The following is a 26,163-nucleotide window of genomic DNA, read 5'->3' on the forward strand; positions in this document are numbered from 1 at the left end:
CACCAGAGCTCATCGCAGAGCGGGTTGTCATCATCCTCCATCCCATGGACTAGACCCACTGGTACTCCCCCGACCCAGTAGTGCGGCATCTATGTAGCATGGAGGGAGTTGCAGGTGGTGGTGAGGGGTGGGATGCGGTGTCCGTGCCCCTGGCCAGTCCTCCTCTTTCCCCCTCCCCAGCTGGTGAACCTGGAGGCGTTCAGAGCATCCTGTGCGCGTTGACCCTGGAGCACTGCCTGGGAACCATCCGTCCCCTCCCCCACATCCTCCTGGTGTTCCTCTCCTCGTCCAGCACGTCGCCCCCTCTGCTGCACGATATTGTGGAAGATGCAGTAGGCCGCCACGATGCGGGCGACCCTCTCAGCATCATACTGGAGTACCCCTCCAGAGCGGACCAGGCACCTGAACTGCATCTTCAGGAGGCCCAAACACCGCTCCATACGGATCTGGTCGCTGTATCGGCATTGTTGTCTTTGGGACGATCTGTATCCTCCAGATAGGGACCAATCCCCCAGCCCGGGGGGGGGGGGGGGGCCGCATCTCGAACATGTCAAGAAACATCGATCGTGCCAGGATGAAGGCGTCGTGCATACTGCCGGGCTATTGGGTGCGGACGTGTATGTTGTGCAGCTGATGGCCACAAATCAGCTGCACATTCATAGAGTGGTACCCCTTTTGGTTTGTGTAGAGCGGCCTGTCATCTACAGGTGCCCCTAGGGATATATGCATCCCTTCGATCACCCCCTGGCCCCAGGGCATCCTGTTGATGGTGGCGAACCCTGCTGCCCGGGCAGGCTGATGGACTCTGTCCAATTTGAAGTGTGTGTATTGAGCCACCTGGGCATATAGGAGCTCCGTGAGGGCGCGGATGCACATGTGCACAGAGGTCTGTGAGATCCCCACACTGACAGATCCCCACTTTGCGTCTGGAAGGAGCCCATCGTGTTATCTTGACGGCCACCGGGAGCGGGTGTCCTCCCTCATACCCCTGTGGTGCCATGCGTGCCATCATCTGGCAGATATGTCGCACTGTCTCTCTGCTTAGCCAGACTCTATGATGGCATGCACGGTCTGGCAGATCCTCAAATGACAGCCGGTTCCGGTACACACAAGACCTCATTTGGCACCTCCTCCTCCTCCACTTATTGTGTGGCTCGTCTCCATCCGGGGGGGGGGGGGGGGGGCTTGTTAGCATGGTGTGTAACCCGGACAGAACCAGGTCCACCGGGCTATACGGTGCCCCCGGCTGGCACATACGGCCGGTGTCACTCTGCAGAACCAGGGGCCAAAGTGGGTGCGCAGCAAGGTGGTTCCCCCCTCCCCCTGGCAAGGATCTCCCCCCCCCCCCCCCCCCCCCCCCCCCCCCCCAACCCCAGGCAGACTGGCCATGTCCAGACCGGCAGTCCACAGTCGCTCCTCTCTGTGTCCTACCTCCTCTCTCCCTCATCAGCCACGTGGCCGGTTTCACGGTTTTCTAAGGCACAAGTGAACCGCGCCGTCGGGAACTCGGCCCATCAGTGGAGGAGAACCACGGAGGCCTCGGAGAATACCGGGCTGGGCCAGCTTATGACAAACTGTGTTTACTGTACGTGCATCAGGTATGCATTGATGCTGCTGTCGAGGTGACGAAGAATTGCGATTTGCATCAAATCTGCTTATTCTCTGCCCAAGCACGTTTCTCGATTCTGGCGTCAGCCAACGGAGAATCCCACCCCATAAGTATGAATGTCTAATTCACTCATCAAAATGGTCAGTGGTTTGGTTTTGCTGTTGGTAAACCCAGAATAAAAGAGACTTTAATCAGGCTTCTTTCAGCATAGTAAGAATTATTGAGTTATTATGAAGCAAAGCTTAGATTAAAAAGCAAGTTGCAAAAGCTGTTAGCATACAACTTGTAATATGGATGTGCAAGTAAGCATTAAATCCCAATGCACATGCAGACATCAAACCTAAACACACACGCACAGACACATGCCTATAGACAAGGAACAGAATAAATTGGTTTGCTGCAGAGGTTAGCCTTCAAGGGAAAAAAAAAATTTTTGGACAATGGGAAAACTTTATGAAAAAAAGATAAAGTTTGAAGGATTTTGGTACTGTCAACCTGCTGTTCCTACGTGCGAAGAAGTCACTGTAGTTGTCTGGAGGTTCTTTCCAAAGGAGCTTTGATGTGGAGGAAAACAAAGCAGAATCAAATGTCCTTGGCATCTCTCTCTCTCTCTCTCTCTTGTCTTAGCTTCTCAGGTTTCCAAACACAGACAGTTCTGAAATTTTGTAACTGGATACTGATAGCCATACAGAATTTCTGGCAAAGCAGGGAGAAAGCGTGGTGGGAAACCTTCTCATTCTCTGTTTATTCCCAAACTAAGTCCAAAAAAACAAATTTGAAACAGAAACTCATCTCCGTCAGACGGTTTTTTTTTCTCCAGCAGTTAAAATTCAAATAAACAATAGCTTTCACCCCAGGTGTCTTGCTGGTCATTTAGCTGAAGTCATGTGAGTTCTCAGAAAAGGCAGTTTGCTCACCGTCTACAATGAACATATACCCTATTTTTGGGTTTTTGTTTTTGTTTAAGTGCAAAATGGCGGTGCTCCCGAGGTTTTTGTTTTTGTTTCAGTGCCTCCCCATTTTCGTTCCGAGGGCCTTTTTTAGGAGGGTGAACAGCAGCATTCTGGGATTTGTTTGGGCGCACGGGACTCCGGGGGTAAGGAGGGTCTTTTTGGAGCGGGGCAGGGATAGAGGGGGGCTGGCGCTGCCCAACCTCTCTGGGTACTATTGGGCGGCTAACGTCTCGATGGTACGTAAGTGAGTAATGGATGGGGAGGGGGCAGCATGGAAACGGATGGAGATGGCGTCCTGTGGAGGCACGAGCCTGAAGGCACTGGTAACGGCGCCGCTGCCGCTCCCTCCAACGAGGTACACTACGAGCCCGGTGGTGGCGGCTACCCTCAAAATTTGGGGGCAGTGGAGGCGACACAGGGGGGTAGTGGGGGGCTCGGTGGAGGCCCCGCTGCGGGGGAACCACCGGTTTGTCCCAGGGAAGATGGATGGCAGGTTCCTGGGGTGGCACAGGGCAGGCATTAGGAAGTTGGGAGACCTGTTTATTGACGGGAGGTTCGCGAGCCTTGGTGAACTGGAGGAGCAGTTTGAGCTCCCCCTGGGGAATATTTTCAAGTACCTTCAGGTCAAGGCGTTTGCTAGGCGACAGGTGGTGGGGTTCCCTTTGCTTCCCCCGCCGGGGGTAAGGGACAGGGTGCTTTTGGGGGTGTGGGTCGGGGATGGGAAGGTGTCTGACATCTACCAGGTAATGCAGGAGGTGGGGGAGGCGTTGGTAGAGGAGCTGAAGGCTAAGTGGGAGGTGGAGCTGGGTGAGCAGATTGAGGAGGGGACATAGGCGGACGCCCTGGAGAGGGTGAACTCCTCCTCTTCATGTGTGAGGCTTAGTCTCATCCAGTTCAAGGTGCTGCACCGGGCCCACATGACCGGATCTAGGATGAGTAGGTTCTTTGGGGGCGAAGACAGGTGCGTCAGGTGTTCGGGGAGTCCAGCGAACCATGCCCATATGTTCTGGGCATGCCCGGCACTGGAGGAGTTCTGGAAGGGGGTGGCGAGGACGGTGTCGAGGGTGGTGGGATCCAGGGTCAAGCCAGGCTGGGGACTCGCGATATTTGGGGTTGGGGTGGAGCCGGTAGTGCAGGAGGCGAAAGAGGCCAATGTCTTGGCCTTTGCTTCCCTAGTAGCCCGGCGGAGGATCTTGCTGCAGTGGAAAGATGCGAGACCTCCGAGTATGGAGACTTGGATTAATGACATGGTGGGATTCATTAAGTTGGAGAGGGTCAAGTTCGCCCTGAGGGGGTCGGTACAAGGGTTCTTTAGGAGGTGGCAGCCTTTCCTCGACTTTCTGCCTCAACGATAAGGAACTAAGTCAGCAGCAGCAGCAACCCGGGGGGGGGGGGGTTTAGGGGGATAGTGTTTAAGTTAATTTGCTTATTGTTAATTTATTTGTTGTATTTTGGGGGGAGGTGGTTTGTTATATGCGTTGCTTCAGGTGCCGGGGGGTGTTTATTATTATTATTGTTATTGTTCTTATTGTTTTGTTGATGTATATTTTTCAAAAAATTCCAATAAAAATTATTTTAAAAAAAACATATAACCTATTTTTGGAAAACAGGCCAGTTGTTAAGAAGATGTCCAAAAAAATGTAACATCCTCTTTAAAAAAGCATAATTCTTGGAAATATGTATTCATAACAGCAACAAGACAGAAAGGTGCATTGACTCGCCACATTTTTATTATGTTTGATATTGCAAGTCTTCAAGATTTCATTTCTGCAAAGTGCATTAATTAATTGATGTGTAGTGGTTCAGTCTTTCAGAAAACATTTTTTAAGTTTACTTCAGTGATGAGAAAATCAAGATTTTATTTGGTAATTTGTATTTTTTTTCCTCCTACTTCCTCCTGACTCCCTTTTAACATGTACCAACTTCAAGATGGGTGGAGGACAAAGAGGGTTATCTATCTTTCAGAATGGTGATTTTTTAACATTGCATTGGGTTGGCTTAAACCAAGTAACAAGTTGATTTGTTTCCTGCCTCGCCCCTCAACATTTGGGAGTAGCTCTCTTTTAACTGATGGAAAAATCTTGAAGAGTGTCAATTCCCATCATGTGCTGGTGGTGACTAATGTTCTGGACTGGGGTGCAGTTTCTTAAAGTTACAATTTGTAATACTTGGCTGTTAATTACTTAAATGTGCTGTGAAGTGTCACTTTCAGCATTGAACTTCTTGATTCCTCCTGAAAAATTGTTGTCAAGAGCCCACAGCTAAGCGACAATGGTCAATGGTCTAGTTTTTATCATTAGGCTGAATTCCGCTCTCAGTCATGTTGCTTAATGTGATATAGTGAAAGCAATATTTTGGTCCCATATTTTAACCTATATTGGATTGTGTGTAGAGTAGTTTAGATCGACATTAAAGATGTCATGATACTATAAAAAGAACAGCAGGCTGTCCAGATGTTGTGACAGTAACACAAAACAAGTTAGCTAGCCATTTGCCATTTTCAGAACTTTGTGCGATGTAAATTACAGGGATGGCAGTGACACAGTGGTTAGCGATGCTGCCTCACCGCGCCAGAGATCAGGTTCAATTCCAGCCTTGGGTGACTGGCTGTGTGAAGTTTTTACATTCTCCCCGTGTCTGTGTGGGTTTCCCCCCCCCCAGGTGCTCCAGTTTACCCCACGATCCAAAGATTGGCGGGTATGGTGGATTGGCTGTGCTAAATTGTCCCTTAGTGCCCAGGGATGCATGTTAGGTTGGGGAGTTATGGGGATAGGACGGGATGGTTGAAGGAGTGGGCCTAGGTCGGGTTGTCTTTCGGAGGGTCAGTGCAGGCTCGATGGGCCAAATGGCCGCCTTCTGCGCTGTAGGGATTCTATGAGTGTCATGTTTTCCTGTGAACAGCAGTAATTAAGTTTCCAAGAAACGCATTGCACATGAAATGTTCAAGGATGTTTCTGAGAGAAATTATGAATTCTTTTGAAATGGAGGTGTTTTTTCCATTTTAAAATACCAATTACACAATATTTTAAGTAAGAAGTCTTACAACACCAGGTTAAAGTCCAACAGGTTTGTTTCAAACACGAGCTTTCGGAGCACGGCTCCTTCTTCAGGTGAAGATTCACCTGAAGAAGGAGCCGTGCTCCGAAAGCTCGTGTTTGAAACAAACCTGTTGGACTTTAACCTGGTGTTGTAAGACTTCTTACTGTGCTCACCCCAGTCCAACGCCGGCATAGAACATAGAACATAGAACATAGAACGATACAGCGCAGTACAGGCCCTTCGGCCCTCGATGTTGCACCGACATGGAAAAAATCTAAAGGCCATCTAACCTACACTATGCCCTTATCATCCATATGCTTATCCAATAAATTTTTAAATTCCCTCAATGTTGGCGAGTTCACTACTGTTGCAGGTAGGGCATTCCACGGCCTCACCACTCTTTGCGTAAAAAACCCACCTCTGACCTCTGTCCTATATCTATTACCCCTCAATTTAAGGCTATGTCCCCTCGTGCTAGCCACCTCCATCCGCGGGAGAAGGCTCTCGCTGTCCACCCTATCTAACCCTCTGATCATTTTGTATGCCTCTATTAAGTCACCTCTTAACCTTCTTCTCTCTAACGAAAACAACCTCAAGTCCATCAGCCTTTCCTCATAAGATTTTCCCTCCATACCAGGCAACATCCTGGTAAATCTCCTCTGCACCCGTTCCAAAGCTTCCACGTCCTTCCTATAATGAGGCGACCAGAACTGTACGCAATACTCCAAATGCGGCCGTACTAGAGTTTTGTACAACTGCAACATGACCTCATGGCTCCGGAACTCAATCCCTCTACCAATAAAGGCCAACACACCATAGGCCTTCTTCACAACCCTATCAACCTGGGTGGCAACTTTCAGGGATCTATGTACATGGACACCGAGATCCCTCTGCTCATCCACACTACCAAGAATTTTACCATTAGCCAAATATTCCGCATTTCTGTTATTCTTTCCAAAGTGAATCACCTCACACTTCTCCACATTAAACTCCATTTGCCACCTCTCAGCCCAGCTCTGCAGCTTATCTATGTCCCTCTGTAACCTGCAACATCCTTCCGCACTGTCTACAACTCCACCGACTTTAGTGTCGTCTGCAAATTTACTCACCCATCCTTCTGCGCCCTCCTCTAGGTCATTTATAAAAATGACAAACAGCAACGGCCCCAGAACAGATCCTTGTGGTACGCCACTCGTAACTGAACTCCATTCTGAACATTTCCCATCAACTACCACTCTCTGTCTTCTTTCAACTAGCCAATTTCTGATCCACATCTCTAAATCACCCTCAATCCCCAGCCTCCGTATTTTCTGCAATAGACGACCGTGGGGAACCTTATCAAACGCTTTACTGAAATCCATATACACCACATCAACTGCTCTACCCTCGTCTACCTGTTCAGTCACCTTCTCAAAGAACTCGATAAGGTTTGTGAGGCATGACCTACCCTTCACAAAACCATGCTGACTGTCCCTAATCATATTATTCCTATCTAGATGATTATAAATCGTATCTTTTATAATCCTCTCCAAGACTTTACCCACCACAGACGTTAGGCTCACCGGCCTATAGTTACCGGGGTTATCTCTACTCCCCTTCTTGAACAAAGGGATCACATTTGCTATCCTCCAGTCCTCTGGCACTATTCCTGTAGCCAATGATGACCTAAAAATCAAAGCCAAAGGCTCAGCAATCTCTTCCCTGGCTTCCCAGAGAATCCTAGGATAAATCCCATCAGGCCCCGGGGACTTATCTATTTTCACCTTGTCCAGAATTGCCAACACTTCTTCCCTACGCACCTCAATGCCATCTATTCTAATAGCCTGGGTCTCAGCATTCTCCTCCACAATATTATCTTTTTCTTGAGTGAATACTGACGAAAAGTATTCATTTAGTATCTCGCTTATCTCCTCAGCCTCCACACACAACTTCCCACCACTGTCCTTGACTGGCCCTACTCTTACCCTAGTCATTCTTTTATTCCTGACATACCTATAGAAAGCTTTTGGGTTTTCCTTGATCCTACCTGCCAAAGACTTCTCATGTCCCCTCCTTGCTCGTCTCAGCTCTCTCTTTAGATTCTTCCTCGCTTCCTTGTAAATATCAAGCGCCCCAACTGAAACTTCACGCCTCATCTTCACATAGGCCTCCTTCTTCCTCTTAACAAGAGATTCCACTTCTTTGGTAAACCACGGTTCCCTCGCTCGACCCCTTCCTCCCTGCCTGACTGGTACGTACTTATCAAGAACATGCAATAGCTGTTCCTTGAACAAGCTCCACATATCCAGTGTGCCCAACCCTTGCAGCCTACTTCTCCAACCAACACATCCTAAGTCATGTCTAATGGCATCATAATTGCCCTTCCCCCAGCTATAACTCTTGCCCTGCGGGGCATACTTATCCCTTTCCATCACTAACGTAAAGGTCACCGAATTGTGGTCACTGTTTCCAAAGTGCTCACCTACCTCCAGATCTAACACCTGGCCTGGTTCATTACCCAAAACCAAATCCAATGTGGCCTCGCCTCTTGTTGGCCTGTCAACATATTGTGTCAGGAAACCCTCCTGCACACATTGTACAAAGAATGACCCATCTAATGTACTCGAACTATATCTTTTCCAGTCAATATTTGGAAAGTTAAAGTCTCCCATAACAACTACCCTGTTACTTTCGCTCTTTTCCAGAATCATCTTCGCCATCCTTTCCTCCACATCCCTAGAACTATTAGGTGGCCTATAGAAAACTCCCAACAGGGTGACCTCTCCTTTCCTGTTTCTAACCTCAGCCCATACTACCTCAGAAGAAGAGTCCCCATCTAGCATCCTTTCCGCCACCGTAATACTGTCCTTGACTAGCAGCGCCACACCTCCCCCTCTTTTGCCCTCTTCTCTGAACTTACTAAAACACCTAAACCCCGGAACCTGCAACAACCATTCCTGTCCCTGCTCTATCCATGTCTCTGAAATGGCCACAACATCGAAGTCCCAGGTACCAACCCATGCTGCCAGTTCCCCTACCTTATTTCGTATACTCCTGGCATTGAAGTAGACACACTTCAAACCACCTACCTGAACACTGGCACCCTCCTGCGAAGTCAAATCTGTGCTCCTGACCTCTATACTCTCAATCTCCCGTACCCTAAAACTACAATCCAGGTTCCCATGCCCCTGCTGAATTAGTTTAAACCCCCCCAAAGAGCACTAACAAATCTCCCCCCCAGGATATTGGTGCCCCTCAGGTTCAGATGTAGACCATCCTGTCTATAGAGGTCCCACCTTCCCCAGAAAGAGCCCCAGTTATCCAGAAATCTGAATCCCTCCCGCCTGCACCATCCCTGTAGCCACGTGTTTAATTGCTCTCTCTCCCTATTCCTCATCTCACTATCACGTGGCACGGGCAACAACCCAGAGATAACAACTCTGTTTGTTCTCGCTCTGAGCTTCCATCCTAGCTCCCTAAAGGCCTGCCTGACATCCTTGTCCCCTTTCCTACCTATGTCGTTAGTGCCAATGTGGACTACGACTTGGGGCTGCTCCCCCTCCCCCTTAAGGACCCGGAAAACACGATCCGAGACATCACGTACCCTTGCACCTGGGAGGCAACATACCAAACGTGAGTCTCTCTCGCTCCCACAAAATCTCCTATCTGTGCCCCTGACTATTGAGTCCCCAATTACTAATGTTCTACTCCTTTCCCCCCTTCCCTTCTGAGCAACAGGGACAGACTCCGTGCCAGAGGCCTGTACCCCATGGCTTACCCCTGGTAAGTCGTCCCCCCCACAAGTATCCAAAACGGTATACTTGTTACTCAGGGGAACGACCGCAGGGGGTCCCTGCACTGACTGCTTCTTCCCAGTCCCTCTTACAGTTACCCATCTATCTCCAGTCTTTGGTGTAACTATTTCCCTGAAGCTCCTATCTATGACCCCCTCTGCCTCCCGAATGATCCGAAGTTCATCCAGCTCAAGCTCCAGGTCCCTAACACGGTTTTTGAGGAGCTGGAGTTGGGTGCACTTCCCACAGATGAAATCAGCAGGGACACTGACGGCGTCCCTCACCTCAAACATTCTGCAGGAGGAGCATTGTACTGCCTTCCCTGACATCACCTCTAGATTTAAAAAATAACAAGAAAAAGAAAAAGAAAGGAAGAGCTTACCTGATATTACCTCAAACCCTGCTCCCGCTCAAAGGTAAGCAAATTTAAAGGCACTCACTCACCTTCACGACAGGCCCCTGCTCCCGCTTCCCAACCACCGTGGGGTGGGGGGGTTGGTTAGAGGAGGAGGTAGGGTGGGAAACACTCACGAAGTGTTTCGGGTTTAACTGTCACTTGCCAACAGCCTCTCCACAAACCACCTTCAACTTAGGCTGACCGCACTGCACGTATGCAAATTTCCCCAGAACAGCTGATCAGTAGCTCTGCTCTGCTGCCCTCTGCTGGATGATTGCCTTCACTCAAACTCCTCGGGTCCCCTTCGCAGATTCACCTTCAACTTAGGCTGACCGCACTGCACGTATGCAAATTTCCCCAGAACAGCTGATCAGTAGCTCTGCTCTGCTGCCCTCTGCTGGATGATTGCCTTCACTCAAACTCCTCGGGTCCCCTTCGCAGATTCACCTTCAACTTAGGCTGACCGCACTGCACGTATGCAAATTTCCCCAGAACAGCTGATCAGTAGCTCTGCTCTGCTGCCCTCTGCTGGATCCACAACAATATTTTGTGGATTTGAAATAGAGTCTTAAGGCCTCTGGGGCTGTGGCCACAATAACATAAACATCAGTTCATCATAGATTCTTTGAAAGAATGGGGCCGCTCACATTCAGTTTACATTCCATCAACCCAATGGGATTACTCTTTCATTTACTGTCAAGTATGAAAAATAGACTATTTGAAATGTTAATTTAGGTAGAATGCCAGGCTGGAGGAAATAGACTTTTGACAAATCTCTAGGACCTGATTATTTCAACATTGAAAACAATAAGTAGTGTTCAAGGAGTGGATTTCTAGGGGGAAAGGGGTCAGGAGGATCAGGAGTAAGATAGATAGTGTGTTCCTCAGCTACCCTGGCAGGTATTTATCCCGAAAATCAACATCACTAATGGGCGGCGGGGTTGAAGAAGAGAGAGAGAGAGGCGGGAACAGCCGTCGTGTTAGAAACTCCCACAAGAATCCCAAAATGGCTTTTACGCTGGTGGGACTTCCTTGATCAATTGTCCACGTCAATGCCAGAACGGAAATCCCGACGTTGGAACCCCGTTTGTATACCTTTAAGTATAATTATCAGGTCTCTATGCCTCAATCAGAGCCTGCCCACCAGTGTGACATTATGGGACCCGCATCTCGCTTTCTTTTTGTGTCCATCAGTTTAAAAATGCAGCGGGGAAATCCGCCAATGCTGCTGACGGGCTACCCTCTGCATTTCCAGCACAAGCTGACACTTGGCCAAAATAATGGCAGACCAATCCCACCAAATCTAGCCTTTGTTAAATGTCGTTTGCAACTTTGTATAGATTAGCTGCCAGCTTTACTAAATTACAACAGTGAGTACAGTTCAGAAGTGCAGCATTGAATGTAAAGTCCTTTTAGACATCCTGCGGTTGGGAAAGCTGCTATATAAATGCAAGTCTTTTTTATTTTGACCTCTTGTGGACTAATTCATCTTTTTTTAAAGAAGTTAATATATCCACGATGTTGCCCGATTTCACTGTTCTGTATTGTTCAGCCTGTAAGTAACTTATTAGTTTTAGATTGTAAGTATTGGTCTGTTGGCCTGGTATGTGCCACTTTTCAAGAGAGGTCATTGATGGCATCTGGCCTGGTATCATGTGTACTATATACCGTAATAAAGGGATAATTACAATTCTGAGCCACACCAATAATGATGCTGGCTTTGGATCGAAGGAGATACTTTTTCATGCAAAATGGTATTTTTCACAAATAGACCAAGACACAAGTGAGCAAAATTTAACTATCACATCCGCTTCATGGCAATGTAACAACACATGTCCAATGTGGCTCCTATCAACTACTTGTTACAAATAATTGGTAACCTAAGAGAGACCTCTTGCCAATCTGGTCCACACTCCTGGCTGGAAGAAAGGAGGGTAGTCTATATTTTCACATGGCATCATGTACTGACCGGTCCATTACTAATGCCAACAAAGTACCTCATTCTTGAGGCGGGTGAATCAAAGTTGGGCACAAGGAAATTGAAATAAATTTGAACTTAATTTAACTTTGTAAACTAATATATTTACAATATATTCTGCATTTTATATAGCTCGGGTTGATATTTTGTACTGAAGAGCTCCCTCAGTATTTCGCTTTGCTTTTAAAACGTAAGGAAGTTCCAGTGTTTCTTTTTAAAGAGCTTGATTTTTATGGATTGCTTAAATTGAATTTAAAATAGAACATGATGTTTGTAAGAACATTAAAATGTAGGCTTCTTCGTTTAATTGTATTTATGTTACACAAATAGATGCCTCCGCCAAAACTGAAGATGAAGTCATGCAGTGGCCAGTGTTCGGAGGTAGATCGTGCCGCTCCATCCTTGCCTGCTAACTCTGGCCTAAGTCTGAAGAAAGCAAAAACTTTAGATTCCCATGTCCCAAGCCTCAAAAGAAAACGTGCTGGTACAGTATTTTTCAAATTGCTGTTAATTTCACTTGCAGTGGCCGAGGTATACATAATATGTACGAATATATCAATCAAGAACAGAAGTAGGCCTTGAACCTGTTCTGCAATTTGATAAGATCATGGCCGATCTCGATGTGACCTCAACCCTACTTTCCTGTGTCCTTCTGATACCCTTAGATTGACTACCAAGGGAGTCAAGAATCTTATCTAACTCGAGCATAAAAGTATTCAATGATCCTGCCTCCACTGCTCCCTGAGGAAGAGAATTTCACAGACTAACAACCCTATGTTAGAAAAAAATGTCACTTCAACGGCGTCGTAAATCTATCCTGTTAAGCTCCTCTGAACCCTTATGTTTCAATACGATTACCTCTTATGTCGCTAAACTCCAATGGATATAGGCCCAACCTGTCCAACATTTTCTAATAACAAAACTCCTTTATCCCAGGAATCAGTTAAGTGAACCTTCTGTGAACTGTTTCCAATGCATTACGCCGTGTCCTAAGTAAGGAGACCAAAACTAAACACAGTGCTCAACATGTGTATGTTGGAAGTCAAGGCTGCCAATAATTTTCCTCCCAACCTAAAATCCCAATCCATTAAAAACGAAAAGACGCACAGATGCAGAAAATACTTGAGGGGTGGAATGCATGGAGAAATATTTGGTAAATTGTTGCATTTATTAGAACGAGACAACCTTTTTTTGTATTCAACATAGAACATAGAACAGTACAGCACAGAACAGGCCCTTCGGCCCTCAATGTTGTGCCGAGCCATGATCACCCTACTCAAACCCACGTATCCACCCTATACCCGTAACCCAACAACCCCCCCCCCCCAACCTTACTTTTATTAGGACACTACGGGCAATTTAGCATGGCCAATCCACCTAACCCGCACATCTTTGGACTGTGGGAGGAAACCGGAGCACCCGGAGGAAACCCACGCACACAGGGGGAGGACGTGCAGACTCCACACAGACAGTGACCCAGCCGGGAATCGAACCTGGGACCCTGGAGCTGTGAAGCATTTATGCTAACCACCATGCTACCCTGCTGCCCATGAGGAGAATGGAAAATTCCGCCCTTTGTGCCAAAGCCTCCTGTCACTATGGGAGCCAAGAGGTGTTGCAGGGAGGTGGGTGTTTTGTGTGGGTTTGTGCCGCAATTACAGTATGGGTGGGAGGGATGTTTACCAGGGAGTACAGTATGTGCTGATTCAGTTGCCTGACTGTTCTGCGCTGCAAATGGTGGACTTTACGTACTGTTGTAGAGGAGGGATTTTATCCCTTCTTCCCTTGCTGGCTCTATCGGTTTACTAGGTGAGGTGCTGCTCCATTCCAGTGTTGCTTCCTGGTGACTGTTGCGGTTGTTTGATTCCGGATGCAACCTGGGCTTCCTCAAAACAAATTATTAGCGATTTGTGTTGATGTACTTGTATACAGATGATGTTGAGCCTTCCAGAGGAGGTGCCATGGCCAAGCTTTGCATTGAATATGAGAAAGCAACAGAGAACATGCGAAAGAAACCTTTGAGTCTCCTCGATGCGTTAGAGCACAGTGAACTAAAAACCGATGAAGGTGGAAAAAAGGTGACATTTGCGTGGGACTATCTTGCATCTGATCTATTTTATTTAGCGCTGGTTCCTGGTTGTAAAATAAGAACTTCAGAATAATAGACTTGTCCGCACTTGCTTATGCAAAAAAGAGCGATTTTCCTCAGTAGTTCTTTAAACTGCTTGAAACTATGACTCAGAATGAAGGATTTCAGGGCAGCACTGTTGCGCAGTAGTTAGCATTGCTGCCTCACGGCGCTGAGGTCCCAGGTTCGATCCCGGCCCTGGGTCACTTTCCGCGTGGAGTTTGCACATTCTCCCTGTGTCTGCGTGGGTTTTTCCCCCACAACCCAAAGGTATGCAGGTTAGGTGGATTGACCACGTTAAATTGTCCCTTAATTGGAAAAAATGAATTGGGTGCTCTAAATTTATTTTAAAAAAGAATGAAGGATTTCACTTCAGAGGTGGAAAATTGAAAATTTGTTCTAATTTTTCATTGGATCGAATTATTGCACCTTTCAAGTTGAAGGCACTTTAGTTTCTATGTGTAAGTAGATATTCCAAAGAGCTTCTCCAAACCAAATTTTGCTTCTGTTTCATCATTTAAAATCGGTTTTCTCGTTATCTGCTCCAGGATCATTGGTAGCAAGTTCAACCACAATCAGCTTTTAAACACCTATTGGCTGCACGGTGGCACAGTGGTGAGCACTGCTACCACACCGCGACAGGAACCCGGGTTCAATTCCAGCCCTGGGTGATTGTGTGGAGTTTGCATGTTCTCCCCGTGTCTGTGTGGGTTTCCTCCCGGGTGCTCCGATTTTCTCCCACAGTCCAAAGATGCGAAGGTTAGATGGATTGGCCTTGCCAAATTATCCCTTCGTGTCCAGGCATGTGCAGGTTGGGTCGTGTTGCGGGGATAGGGTGGAGGAGTAAGCCGAGGTAGGATACTCTTTCAGAGAGTGGGTGCAGGCTCAGTGGACCGAATGGCCTCCTTCTGCACTGTCGGGCTTCTCTGATTCTAGAGCAGCTTAAAGAATCAAAAATGGAAATATATTTGTTTATTTCATCATTGCTGGGTCACCAAGTGCTGAAATTCTCGATCTAAATGAGGTCAGTGTGCCTTGGAGGTTCAGCCATACAAAGAGCGTTATTAAGAAGACATTAACGTTATAGGCTGCGATGTTAGACTGCTTGTTTGGCCGTGCAAACGTCCAATGACATCACGTGATCGCTCTCTTAAAGTGCCCTTGATCCACTGCAAGGTTGCTAGTGAGGAAACACTGGAAACACCATCAATACACAATACCCATGGGCTGCAGCATTTTAAAGCAGCGGCTCACAGTCCTCTTCTCCAGGGCAGTTAAAGATGAGCAGTAAATGCTGGCATTTCCACCCCAGTCATTTAATATTCTAACTACACACTGCCTGAAAAAATGTTTCTAACTCCCCTTGATAATTTTTTGTCATGGTTTTAAATTTATGCCTGGTCGTTACTCTGTTGGTAACCAATTGAACCAGTTCTTCATTATTTATTTTGGTGTAACCATTCCTAATGTTGAAGACCTTTATCACATCACCACTGTATCATTTAGCTATAATGGTGAATAAAGGCTGTCTTGTCAAGTTTCACCCATGATCATATCCATTGAACACGCCAACTTTTCCACTGTTATTATGCTTTTCCTAAAGTGGATTGCACAAAGCTTCGCCTTAGGCCACTTGGGCCTAACTGAGATCTTGCATAAAAAGAACAGCAACGTCTAGATTTTTTATTTTGGGTACACTTTGACTGTTGATTCTGTTAAGAACCCCGTTAATGTTAGACGCGAGTGTATCCCAAATCCTGGAGGGGTAACTTGGAACGCCAGTTCTTGAAAATGTATTTTTTCAATTTGGTATAATGTGAAGATAGACAAGCAAAAGGGAAAGGTCCAACCTTGTTGTGATCGCTCAAATAAAAGAAGGTTTATTTACAGGTAAGACGCACAACAAAAATGGCCACAATACAAAACCAAGGTATACTTAACTATAATAATGGCTACACACACTATATTCTAGAATTAACCACATTCCCATCTATCTGTGTCCCTGAACTCTGAGAAATGTCCCCAATCATTCCACATAGTATAACTTGATGAGCTAAATTCAGCAAATAGTTACCACCCACGGGTTATCTTTAGGTTTAGGAAGCTTTCTTAGGTAAAGTGTAGTTTGTCTGAGATTTTCAAATCCAGTAGCTTCTAGCCTAGAATTCTGCTTTCTGGGAGAGTTCCACTTTCAAGCTGAGCATGGCTGTGATCACAACTGCTTTCCACCTGTTTTCTTCTTTCTCATTTCCACCTGTTTAGCACAGGGCTAAGTCACTGGCTTTGAAAGCACACCAAGCAGGTCAGCAGCACGGTTCGATTCCCGTAACAGCCTCCCCGAACAGGCGCCGGAATGTGGCGACTAGGGGCTTTTCACAGTAACTTCATTGAAGCCTACTCGTGACAATAAGCGATTTTGATTTAATTTCATTTTCATTTCATTTTCACCTCTCCTGGCAGTGCAGTGCTACCCGACTACTGAAATAACATATTTTCCTTTTGATGTCCTCCCAACTAAACGACTCGCTTTAGAAGCCAGACTTCTCACACATACATGTGAACTGTCTTCTCATGTCACTGTTAAGCTCTGATGGAAACTATAATAAAGAATGAGAAAGCAAGTCTTGACTTCTTTGACTCACAAGTTTATTGTGTTCAGTAATCACTTCTCCAACAACAAATCAGTGCCACCTGTATCCCCCTTATATATCAGTGCAGTCTATTAAACATTTAAAATCCCAATTCCAACTTGAGTATTAGAGAACATTAACTCTTTCCTGAGAGTCTCCACTCTGAACTTATCTATTCTGTAGGTTTAACACCTGTCATGTGAGAGTACCTTTAAGAAATGGGCGTTTAAGAAATGTACTTTTAAGAAATGGGTGTTTATCAGTGATGGCAGAGTGTGGGTAGAGCTGGGCTGTCTGTTAGCTTTTTACTTTCATTTTAGGTTGTTTGCTGCAGGGTGTGTTTTAGTTTCGTTTTCAGTGTTGGAGCAGAAGCCAGACAGAGCAGGTGTACTGTTGATCTCTCTGCCATTAAAAGACTAGCTCTTGACCATTTGGTGAATTCAGAATTATAAATGTTCTCGGTAGTGAATGTAAACCTAATGTGCTTCTGTTGAAAGGTGTTTCTTTTGTCTTTTGGATGTTGTTTAGGAAGTTCTTAAGGATTATTTAGTGTTGTATTCTTTGGGGGTTGTATTTGAATTGATGGTTGCTAAGATGTTCACTGTTTGTTTTAAAAAGGTTAACTTGTGTTCATAGAATAAACATTGTTTTGCTTTAAAAAATACTTTTCCATTTCTGCTGTACCATGTCAGCAGAGTGGGCCGGGTGCTCCCCATACCACAATTTATTAAACGTTGTGGGTCAGGTGAACTCCATGATACACTTTGGGGTTCTCTAAACCCTGGCCCATAACATACCTAAAATTGTATACTTTATTGTTTCCCACTTCTCTTAAATATCTATTTACCTTGCTTTTAAGCTAATTCGTACATCAAAACCCCTTGGCACAGCTGCGCTCTTATCAGTTGCTCTTTCATCCCATTCTTCAAACTTTATTTTGTCCAAACTTCGTTAATCTATTCTATCCCATTCTTAAATCTTTACTTTATTCAAGCTCTTGACATATTGGGTGCGATTTAATGGCAATGAAACAGAGTCCCACGTCGAGCATGTTTAGCCAGGTGTTTCCCAGCACTCTCTGTGTCGAGAAAGACCGCATTATCAAACCAGACTCTGCTTCATTTCGGAACCTCGGTCAGAAACTCCCGGCCGAGGCTGCACACGGTCCCATTTCAAGCAGAGCTCATTAGTGCAGGAAGATATCAGTAAACCCCCCCACCATGACCATCCCCTCGCACAGCCCCCCCCCCCCCCCCCCCCCCCCCCCCTCAATAAAACACACCAGCTCGCCTCTAAAGGGATCCTTGAGCCCCCTCCCATCTCGGGTCACTCAAAAGGCTCATTCAAAAACTTCTGAAAGGTAAGATTTGGTGCAGCATTAAACATGAATTTCAAAACAAGTTTAAATATGAAGAATAGAAACAACTTATGTCAAAACAGAAAATTGATATTTTTTTATTCTTCCATAAATTGGCATTTATTGCACATTACTAACTGCCAGTGAAAAGGTAATGGTGAGCAGCCTTTTTGAATTGCCACACCCATTGTGCTGCCCTATTCCATCTCACCTCTGACTTGTGCCTTGTAGATGGTGGGCAGGCTTTGGGGAGTGAGGAAATGAGTTACTTGCCACGGGATTCCTAGCCTCTGACCTGCTCTTGAAGCCACAGTATATAGGTGGTCCAGTTCAGTTTCTGGTCAATGGTAACCCCCAGTATGTTGGTCGTGGAGGAAGGCAGTGGCAATGCCATTGAATGTCATGGGGAGATGGGTGGATTCTCTCTTGTTGGAGATGGGCATTGCCTGGCACTTGTGTGGCAATAATATTGTTTGCCACTCATCAGTCCAAGACTGAATGTTGTCCAAGTGTTGCACATTATGGTGCTGAACATTGTGCAATCATCAGCAAATATCCCCATTTCTGGCCTTATAATGGAAGGAAGGGTATTGATGAAGTTGATTGGGCCTTAGACAGAGAGATAGTCCTGTTGCCATTTAATGCTCCAATGAGAGTTGTTGGCATTAGGAGGGACTTCCGCCCCTCAGTTAGGAGGGTGTTCCACCTTGGAGAGCTGTCGGCATGCTTGCTGGCACTCAGCAACAGCACTGCAGTGGGTCAGAAGAGGAACTGCACAGAACTGCTTGAGATAAACTTCTAGAAATCAGGACCCAGATATGTGTTAACGGGTGCAGGGAGGAGTGGTTAGGGAAGGCCTGGAGATTCGTGAGGGTGCAATCGGGGTCTTGAAGGTAAGGTGTTTGGGTGGGGGGGGGGGGGGGGGGAGGTATCTGGGCCTTAAAGAAAAGGGGCCCCAGTCAGAAGGTGGCTTCTGATGGAGGCACATCCTCCCCCCATTCCCTTCGAGTCATAGAGACCTACAGTACAGAAAATGCCCTTTGGCCCATCACATCTGCGCCAGTCAAAAACAACCACCAAACTATTCTAATCCCATTTTCCAGCACTTGGCCTTTTATGCCTTGGGAATGCAAGTGCACATTTAAATACTTCTAAATGTTATGAGGATCTCTGCCTCCACCACACTTACAGGCAGCGAGTTCCAGACTCCCACAACCCTCTGAGTAAAAAGGCTTTCCCTCGCATCCCCTCTAAACCTCCTGCCCCTTACCTTAAACCTATGTCCCCTGGTCAGTGATCCCTCCATCAAGGGTAAATGTTTATTCCTGTCTACTCTATCATACCCCTCAATAATGTTTGACATCTCAATCATGTTTCCTGTGCTTCAAGGAGAACAACCCAATCTTGCTTCATTGATAAAACTCTCCAGCGTAGGCAACATCTTGGTACGTCTCTTCTGCACCCTTTCCAGTGCTATCCCATCCCTCCTGTACATGAATTCCAGAACCTCACACAATACTCTCGATGTGGCCCAACCATCATTTTGTATATTTCCAGCATAACCTCCCTACTCTTAAACTCTATGCCTCGACCCTGTTCCTTGAACCACTTAATCCACCTGCCCTAACCCTGGATCGAACTTTATTTCTGGGTATCCTCCATGGAGCTTCAATCCGCCCGCCTGCCTAAAAATTGAGGCTGGGCAGGAAATGCCCTTAATCGGGGCATCAGCAGATTTCCCATCTGAGGCCTTGCAGACCACAGTGTAAAATCACTGCGAAGATGAGCAGTAACCCAGAATAAATCCTGTTCCTGGAATTTCATAACTCCCCCCCCCCCCCTCCACCCTTTGACTAAAAACCTGCAAGCATGGTGGTGGAGCATTATAATCTGACCAATCATTTGTTTGCTGTAAATTTGCTTAAATCTTTGGGACACTCACTCTTGAACCTTATGACTCTACCTCTTTTGCTCATGTGCTTATCCAAACTTTAAATTGTTTATGTCTATACTTTATTCCTATTATCTCTCATATCCTCCTGGCTTTGCTGATGTATTTCTGTAAATGTCATATATTTATATTCTGTATCAACTGCCCTCTTTGCTCCAAGGGAGGCGTTGGCACAGTGGTATTGTCACTGGACTAGTAACCCCGAGACCCAGAGTCATGCTCTGGGGACCCTGGTTCAAATCCCACCATGGGAGATGGTGAAGTTTGAATTCAGTAAAACAACATTGTCGATTGTTGTAAAAACCCAGCTGGTTCACTAATGAATATCTGTCATCCTTGCCTGGTCTGGCCTACATGTGACTCCAGACCCACAGCAATGTAGTTGACTCTTAAATGCCCTCCGGGATGGGCAATAAATGCTGACCCAGTCAATGTCACCCACAATGCATGAGCGAATAAAAAAAGGTTTTTATCTAATAGTGTCTGATTTATTTGCGTCATTGATGGTATCTGGTCTGCAATAGATTATCTTACTGGAGCATACATAATTTATATCAGTTCCAGTTCAAATATTTACCATTGCTAAACCTCAATTTTGTTATGTTTAAGGCATTTTAACCTTTAATGTTTTGCAATAGACTCGCTGATTTGAATTAACCATTTGATATGACAGAGCAGTCTCTGATGAGGATCATTTGTAGTACTTCCTGCAATTGCATAATGCATTTAAACTTCTGTTAAAAGCAAAGCAGATAAAATGCAGACGCAGTTATATATGCATAAACTATCTGATTAACTACCTGAGACGCATACTCTGAAAAAAAATATTTATTTTTCTAACAATGGACCTAACTACATGGTTGTTCCTTTTTCTCATGTATTTCCTGTCTTTTAGGTTATGTAATTGCTCTGCCTCTTTCCTGACTTGCAGTGGAAACCATGTAATAATATCCTAAACACATTGCAAAAGAAAACTTCCCTTCTCACCACAAATGGTCTCCAAAACCTAGTCTATGTGTAGATAGCATTTCCTGCAATTAGAACGCCAGTGTTAACACTGTACCCATAATGTTAGATTGAACCCTCTCCACATGAGCTCTATTCAGTCAGCTGGTCCATTTGCCCAGTTTACTGTCTCCAGAGCTGTTCCCAGTGCCTCTCACAATGGTGCCTTGGTGATAATACATTTTCCGAGACTTGTGTTTGTGGTTATAAGTGGCTAGCTCTTCCTGTCACAGTTCAATTTCCCACTAACACCGCATTTCTGTAGTTAACTCTTTCATACAATCCTGGGCAGACACTTGCATTATGAAAATGCTCATATTTTCCATTCCTAGTTCCCATTTTGTCTGTGCCAGAAGCATATAGTGCTGAATACCTAAGGTAACAGTTTCAGACCATGGCCATTTCCTTCACTATCTCTACCTGTCCATTTCCCCACTCCCAGAATGGTTAGCCACATCATTCCCTTTGTTTCTCTATTCATGGCTTGACCACTTTCTCTGGTATTCACCCCAGGAACTCTTCCACCTCTCATACAATCATACAGCAGTACAACACTGAAGGTGGCCATTTGGCCCACCGAGTTTGCACAGGCTCTCTCAAAGAGAAAGCCAGGTAATCCCACTTTCCGTCTCTTAGTCCATTTTCCTATAAGTTTTTTTTCTCTTTCAATATACCAGAAATGGCAAGGAACCAAGAACTTCAACATTATTTATTTATTTATTTTAAAATATTTTTTATTCTCCTTTTTCACACTTTCTCCCAAATTTACACCCACCAACAATAAACAATAATCAGTAACAAATATGTCAATCCCCATATCAATAACAACAATCCCATCCTCCCACCAACCCCAAACATTAGCCCGCATGTTCACACAAACAAATGGCAAAAAGGAATTCGGGTTCACCCATAGTTGCCATTAACTCACACGGCCCTTCCTCCACCCACCCGCCCCAACGAATGTTCGATGATATCCAGTTCTTGAAAGTGCAAAATGAATAATGCCCATGAATTGTAGAACACCTGCATCCATCCCCCCCAGTTCAAACTTAACCTTCTCAAGAGTCAAGAATTCCAACAGATCCCCCCGCCACGCCAGGGCACAGGGTGGAGAGGTTGATCTCCAACCTATCATGATCCGCCTTCAGGCGATCAACAAGGCGAAAGGTCCAGTTTCACATGCACCACTTTAGAAATTACCGTAGAAACCTCCTTCCAGTAATCCTCAGCTTTGGACAGGACCAAAACATATCCTCTAGCTCTGGACAGGACCAAAACATATGAACGTGATTAACGCCCCCGCCCCTCGCAACATTCACACACATCTTCTACTCCTTCAAAGAATCGGCTCATCCTCGCCCTCGTGAAGTGTGTTCTGTATACCACCTTCAGCTGTATCGGCCCCAATCTCGCGCACGAGATGGAGGCATTCACTCTCCGGAGCACTTCACACCAGAACCCCTCCTCCATATCCTCTCCCAACTCTTCCTTCCGCTTTGCTTTGATCCCTTCCAGTGGTGCCTTCTCCTCTTCCAAAATAGCTCCGTAAACCGCCGACACTACCCCTTTCTCCAGTCCCCCTGTCGTCAGCACCTCCTCCGGCACCTCCTCCAGCAACATGGAGGCAGGCTCCACCGGGAAGCTCTGTAATTTATTTATTTTTTTTAAAAAGAAGAATTAATCTGTGCGTCCTAAATCTAAAAATGAAACAAATTTATTTTTTTAAATTTAAAATGAACACTCTTCAGGTAAAGCTGGGTCACCTCGGAATTAGACCACTTGCCCAATTGGAAATCAGGACAAGAGATTTTGCTTTTCATAAATTAACATCATTAACCTTAACCCACAATTTAGCTCAACAGATTAGGTGGTATATTTGGTTTTGGAAGTGACAGCAGAGATAATAGGTGCATTGGTTTGGATTTTCCAGGATTCCCTAGATTCTAGAATAGTCCCAGTCAAGGCAGCAAAATTTAGTTCTGCTATTCAAAACAGGAATGTTGGGGAGAGAACACAATGAGCCACAGGCCATTTAGCTTGACACCTGTAGTAGGGAAGTACTTAAATTTATTATGGATGAGGTGAGAATGCAATTGGAAAATTATAATATGACGAGGTAGAGCCAACACTGTTTGATGAAATGGGAATCATCGGACCTTTTTGAGGATATAACGGGCAGGATAGATTTGGTTTTGGAGTTGATTTATTGTCACGTGTACTGAGGTATAGTGAAAAGTATTGTTTTGCATACTGTCCAGACCGATAGCTACGGCATAAATCTTTTGTTAGCTTTGGAACAATTGCTTTTGATGCAGCATTTCAACAATGACTTGTATATTATTTCCAATACCCCATTTCCTGCGTAACAACATTTCCTGCGTAACAAACTGTTATGTGGAAATTTATTAAATGCCTTCTGATAATCTAAATATGCCACATCTATTGCTTTCTTCTTATTGATGGGGTCAGCATGGTAGCACAATGGTTAGCACTGTTGCTTCACAGCGCCAAGGTCCCAGGTTCGATTCCATACATGGAAAAACCTAGGACATACTTAATAATTATTTTTATTGTCACAAGTAGGCTTATGTTAACACTACAATGAAGTTACTGTGAAAAGCCCCTAGTCGCCACATTCCGGAGCCTGTTCAGCGACACAGATGGAGAATTCAGAATCTCAAAATTACCTAACAGTGCGTCTTTCGGGACTTTTGGGAGGAAACCGGAGCACCCAAAAAAAACCCAAGCAGACACAGGGAGAATGTGCAGACTCTGCACAGACAGTGACCCAAGCCGGGAATTGAACCTGGGACCCTGGTGCTGTGATATTCTCACATGATTTGGATCACCATTACAGCTATATTATTTTCTCTTGGGACCACCTGTGCTTACAGCTCACTAACTTCATGAAGCAGACTTTGTGCATTTCCATACGTGCCTCAATCCTTTCTGTGATCCCACCTAATTCAACATTGCTTCATGTATTGCAGAATACAATTCGACACGGTCATTTGGTCCAATTCTATCTTGGCACTTATATCCTCCATGATATGAATGCTATGTGCCCACCAGATTTCATATCCCATTATTGCCTTTACTGAAATTAATTTCAAGCTGACTCTACTTAGTGGCAACGCCAGTCCAGATCAAATTCTGTACTCGGCTGCCTTCTCACTTTGCTGTCTTCTGGGTTGTGCAGTTCTTTTGAAATAATGCAGCATACATACAGTCACCTGTCTTTTTTTGCAGTTTGAAGGTTTTCTCTGTCTCAGTGCTAAGCTCTAATTTCGTAGAATCCCTACAGTGCAGAAAGAGGCCATTCAGCCCATCGGGTCTGCAGAAACTCTTCTAAAAGAGTAACCTCCCAAGCTCCACCCCGTAACCCCACCTAACCATTGGACACTGAGGGGAAATTTAGCATGGCCAATCCTCCTAACTTCCACTTCTTTGGTCAGTGTGTGGAAACTGTAGCAACTGGAGGGAACCCACATAGACACGAGGAGAACGTGCAAACTCCACACAGAGTCACCCAAAGCTGGAATTGAACCCAGGTCCCTGGTACTGTGAGGCAGCAGTGCTAACTACTGTGCCACGTGCTACTCATCTTATTGCCTCCTTCCAGCTCTTCATTCAGCCAGGTCCTCAATTCCTACTCCTCCTGTTTTAATTATTTCTGCAGCCTCCATGTTTCCTTTACTTTTTAACCTTTATTTTTCATCGTGGTTTCTTTAACCAGCCTCGCCTTACATTAGCAATAGGTTAAATATATAGCAGGAAAAGCACTGCAGGGCTATAGAATACCATGCAGCTCATAAATTGGCTTTTGTGCAGCATTGAGTGTCAATCGGTTTTCTCTCTTCAAACCAGTTTTGGTAGGTTGGGAGTATACCTGGCTAAATCTACTAATCAGATACCATTCTTCCAAATGTAAACACAGTTTTTATGTATTATCATTTAAGCCTGCCATGGATATTGCAGAATCAGATGTCACTGATAACTCATGCAGTAGAAAGAAAAAAAACTAAAAATGAGGAACAAAGTTAGAAAATTTTGGAAATGCACCAATGATGGAAATCCAGCAGTGTCTATAGACACCGAGTTAGAACAGAATTACATAAATTTGCTGCATGGAAGGAGGCCATTCCACCCTTCAGGACCGATCAGCCTCATCCTACTTCCGACTCCTGGTCTGTTGCCTTGTAGGTTACCAGTCCTCAAATGCACATCCAGGTATTTTCTGGCGTTATGAAGGTTTCTGCCTCAGCCACTCTTTTAGCCAGAGAGCTCTGGATCCTGATCATTATCTGGGTGAAAAAGTTTTTCCTCAAAACCCCTGAAAATCTCCTATCTCTTACTCATAAGGCTATGCCTCCTCAACCAAAGCCTTCCGATCCATTCCATCTAGACCCTTCATTTATGTCTTTCTGGAGCCTCCTGGCCTATCCAATCTTTCCTCATAACTAAAATTCGACAATCCAGGCAACATCCTCGTAAATTTCCTTTCTGCCATCTCTTGTGCAGTCACATCTTTACAACAGTTTGGTGACCAGAACTACACGCTGTACTACTGCTTTTGCCGAACCAGTGTTTTATATAGTTGCAGCTAATCTCCCAGCTCTTATATTCTGTATCTCTGCTAATGAGCGCAAGTATCCAGTATGCCTTCTTGACCACCTTATCTAGCTAGCCAGCCACCTTTGGTGATCTGTGGACATGCATTCTCAGGACCGACTGCTCCTTAATGCCACTCAGTCGGTATTCTACCATTTATTGTACATTCCCTTCCCTTGTTGGCCCTCCTGAAAAGCATTGCAATGAATTCATTTATGTGCATCTTTCATCAGAATTGTTGACTAGCAGTTGAGTGCTTTTCAAAAGCTTTGGAACGTGTGTATACCAATGTTGTGTCGACAAAATGATGGCCACATAATAATGGTGTGGAACTTGCATTTATGTAATATTTCTCACATCCTCAGGACTTCAATGAATAGCATGTTTGTGACCCGTTGTTGGATGTGACAAAAAATTACCTTTTATTTGCGTTTCTGCAGGCTGTTAAAATGCCAACAATGTCTCTTAAACATCTGACTGGTGAACAGCGAGGAGGCAGGAAAAAAATCACGCTAGTTAGTAATCATGTACGTATGTGACTTTTGTCTTCATTATTATGCAAACCTAATGGCACCTCATATATAGTAGTATATGAATGACATTTTTCCATTGTATTTCCCCAGCATGAAATCTTGTATGAAATTAATTCTGACACCTTTGTTCTGTAATTCTCCACACTAGTTGCTTTATATGTACACTATGAAATCGTCATCAGAAATGTATATTTTCTTT

General features: G+C 45.2%; 1 protein-coding gene across 5 annotated transcripts in view; it reads left to right on the top strand.

Moving 5' to 3' along the window:
- Positions 1 to 26,163, top strand: part of rtel1 (regulator of telomere elongation helicase 1) — a 190,574-nt gene that overhangs the window by 134,421 nt on the left and 29,990 nt on the right. For all 5 annotated transcript variants that reach the window (XM_038803195.1, XM_038803196.1, XM_038803197.1 and 2 more), the window contains 3 exons: positions 12,080 to 12,233; positions 13,682 to 13,827; positions 25,872 to 25,958. In XM_038803195.1, the coding sequence (XP_038659123.1) occupies positions 12,080 to 12,233; positions 13,682 to 13,827; positions 25,872 to 25,958 (387 nt within the window). The remainder of the gene's footprint in view (positions 1 to 12,079; positions 12,234 to 13,681; positions 13,828 to 25,871; positions 25,959 to 26,163) is intronic.

Source organism: Scyliorhinus canicula, chromosome 7, assembly GCF_902713615.1.
Source record: "Scyliorhinus canicula chromosome 7, sScyCan1.1, whole genome shotgun sequence".
In the NCBI taxonomy this organism is placed as follows: domain Eukaryota; kingdom Metazoa; phylum Chordata; class Chondrichthyes; order Carcharhiniformes; family Scyliorhinidae; genus Scyliorhinus; species Scyliorhinus canicula.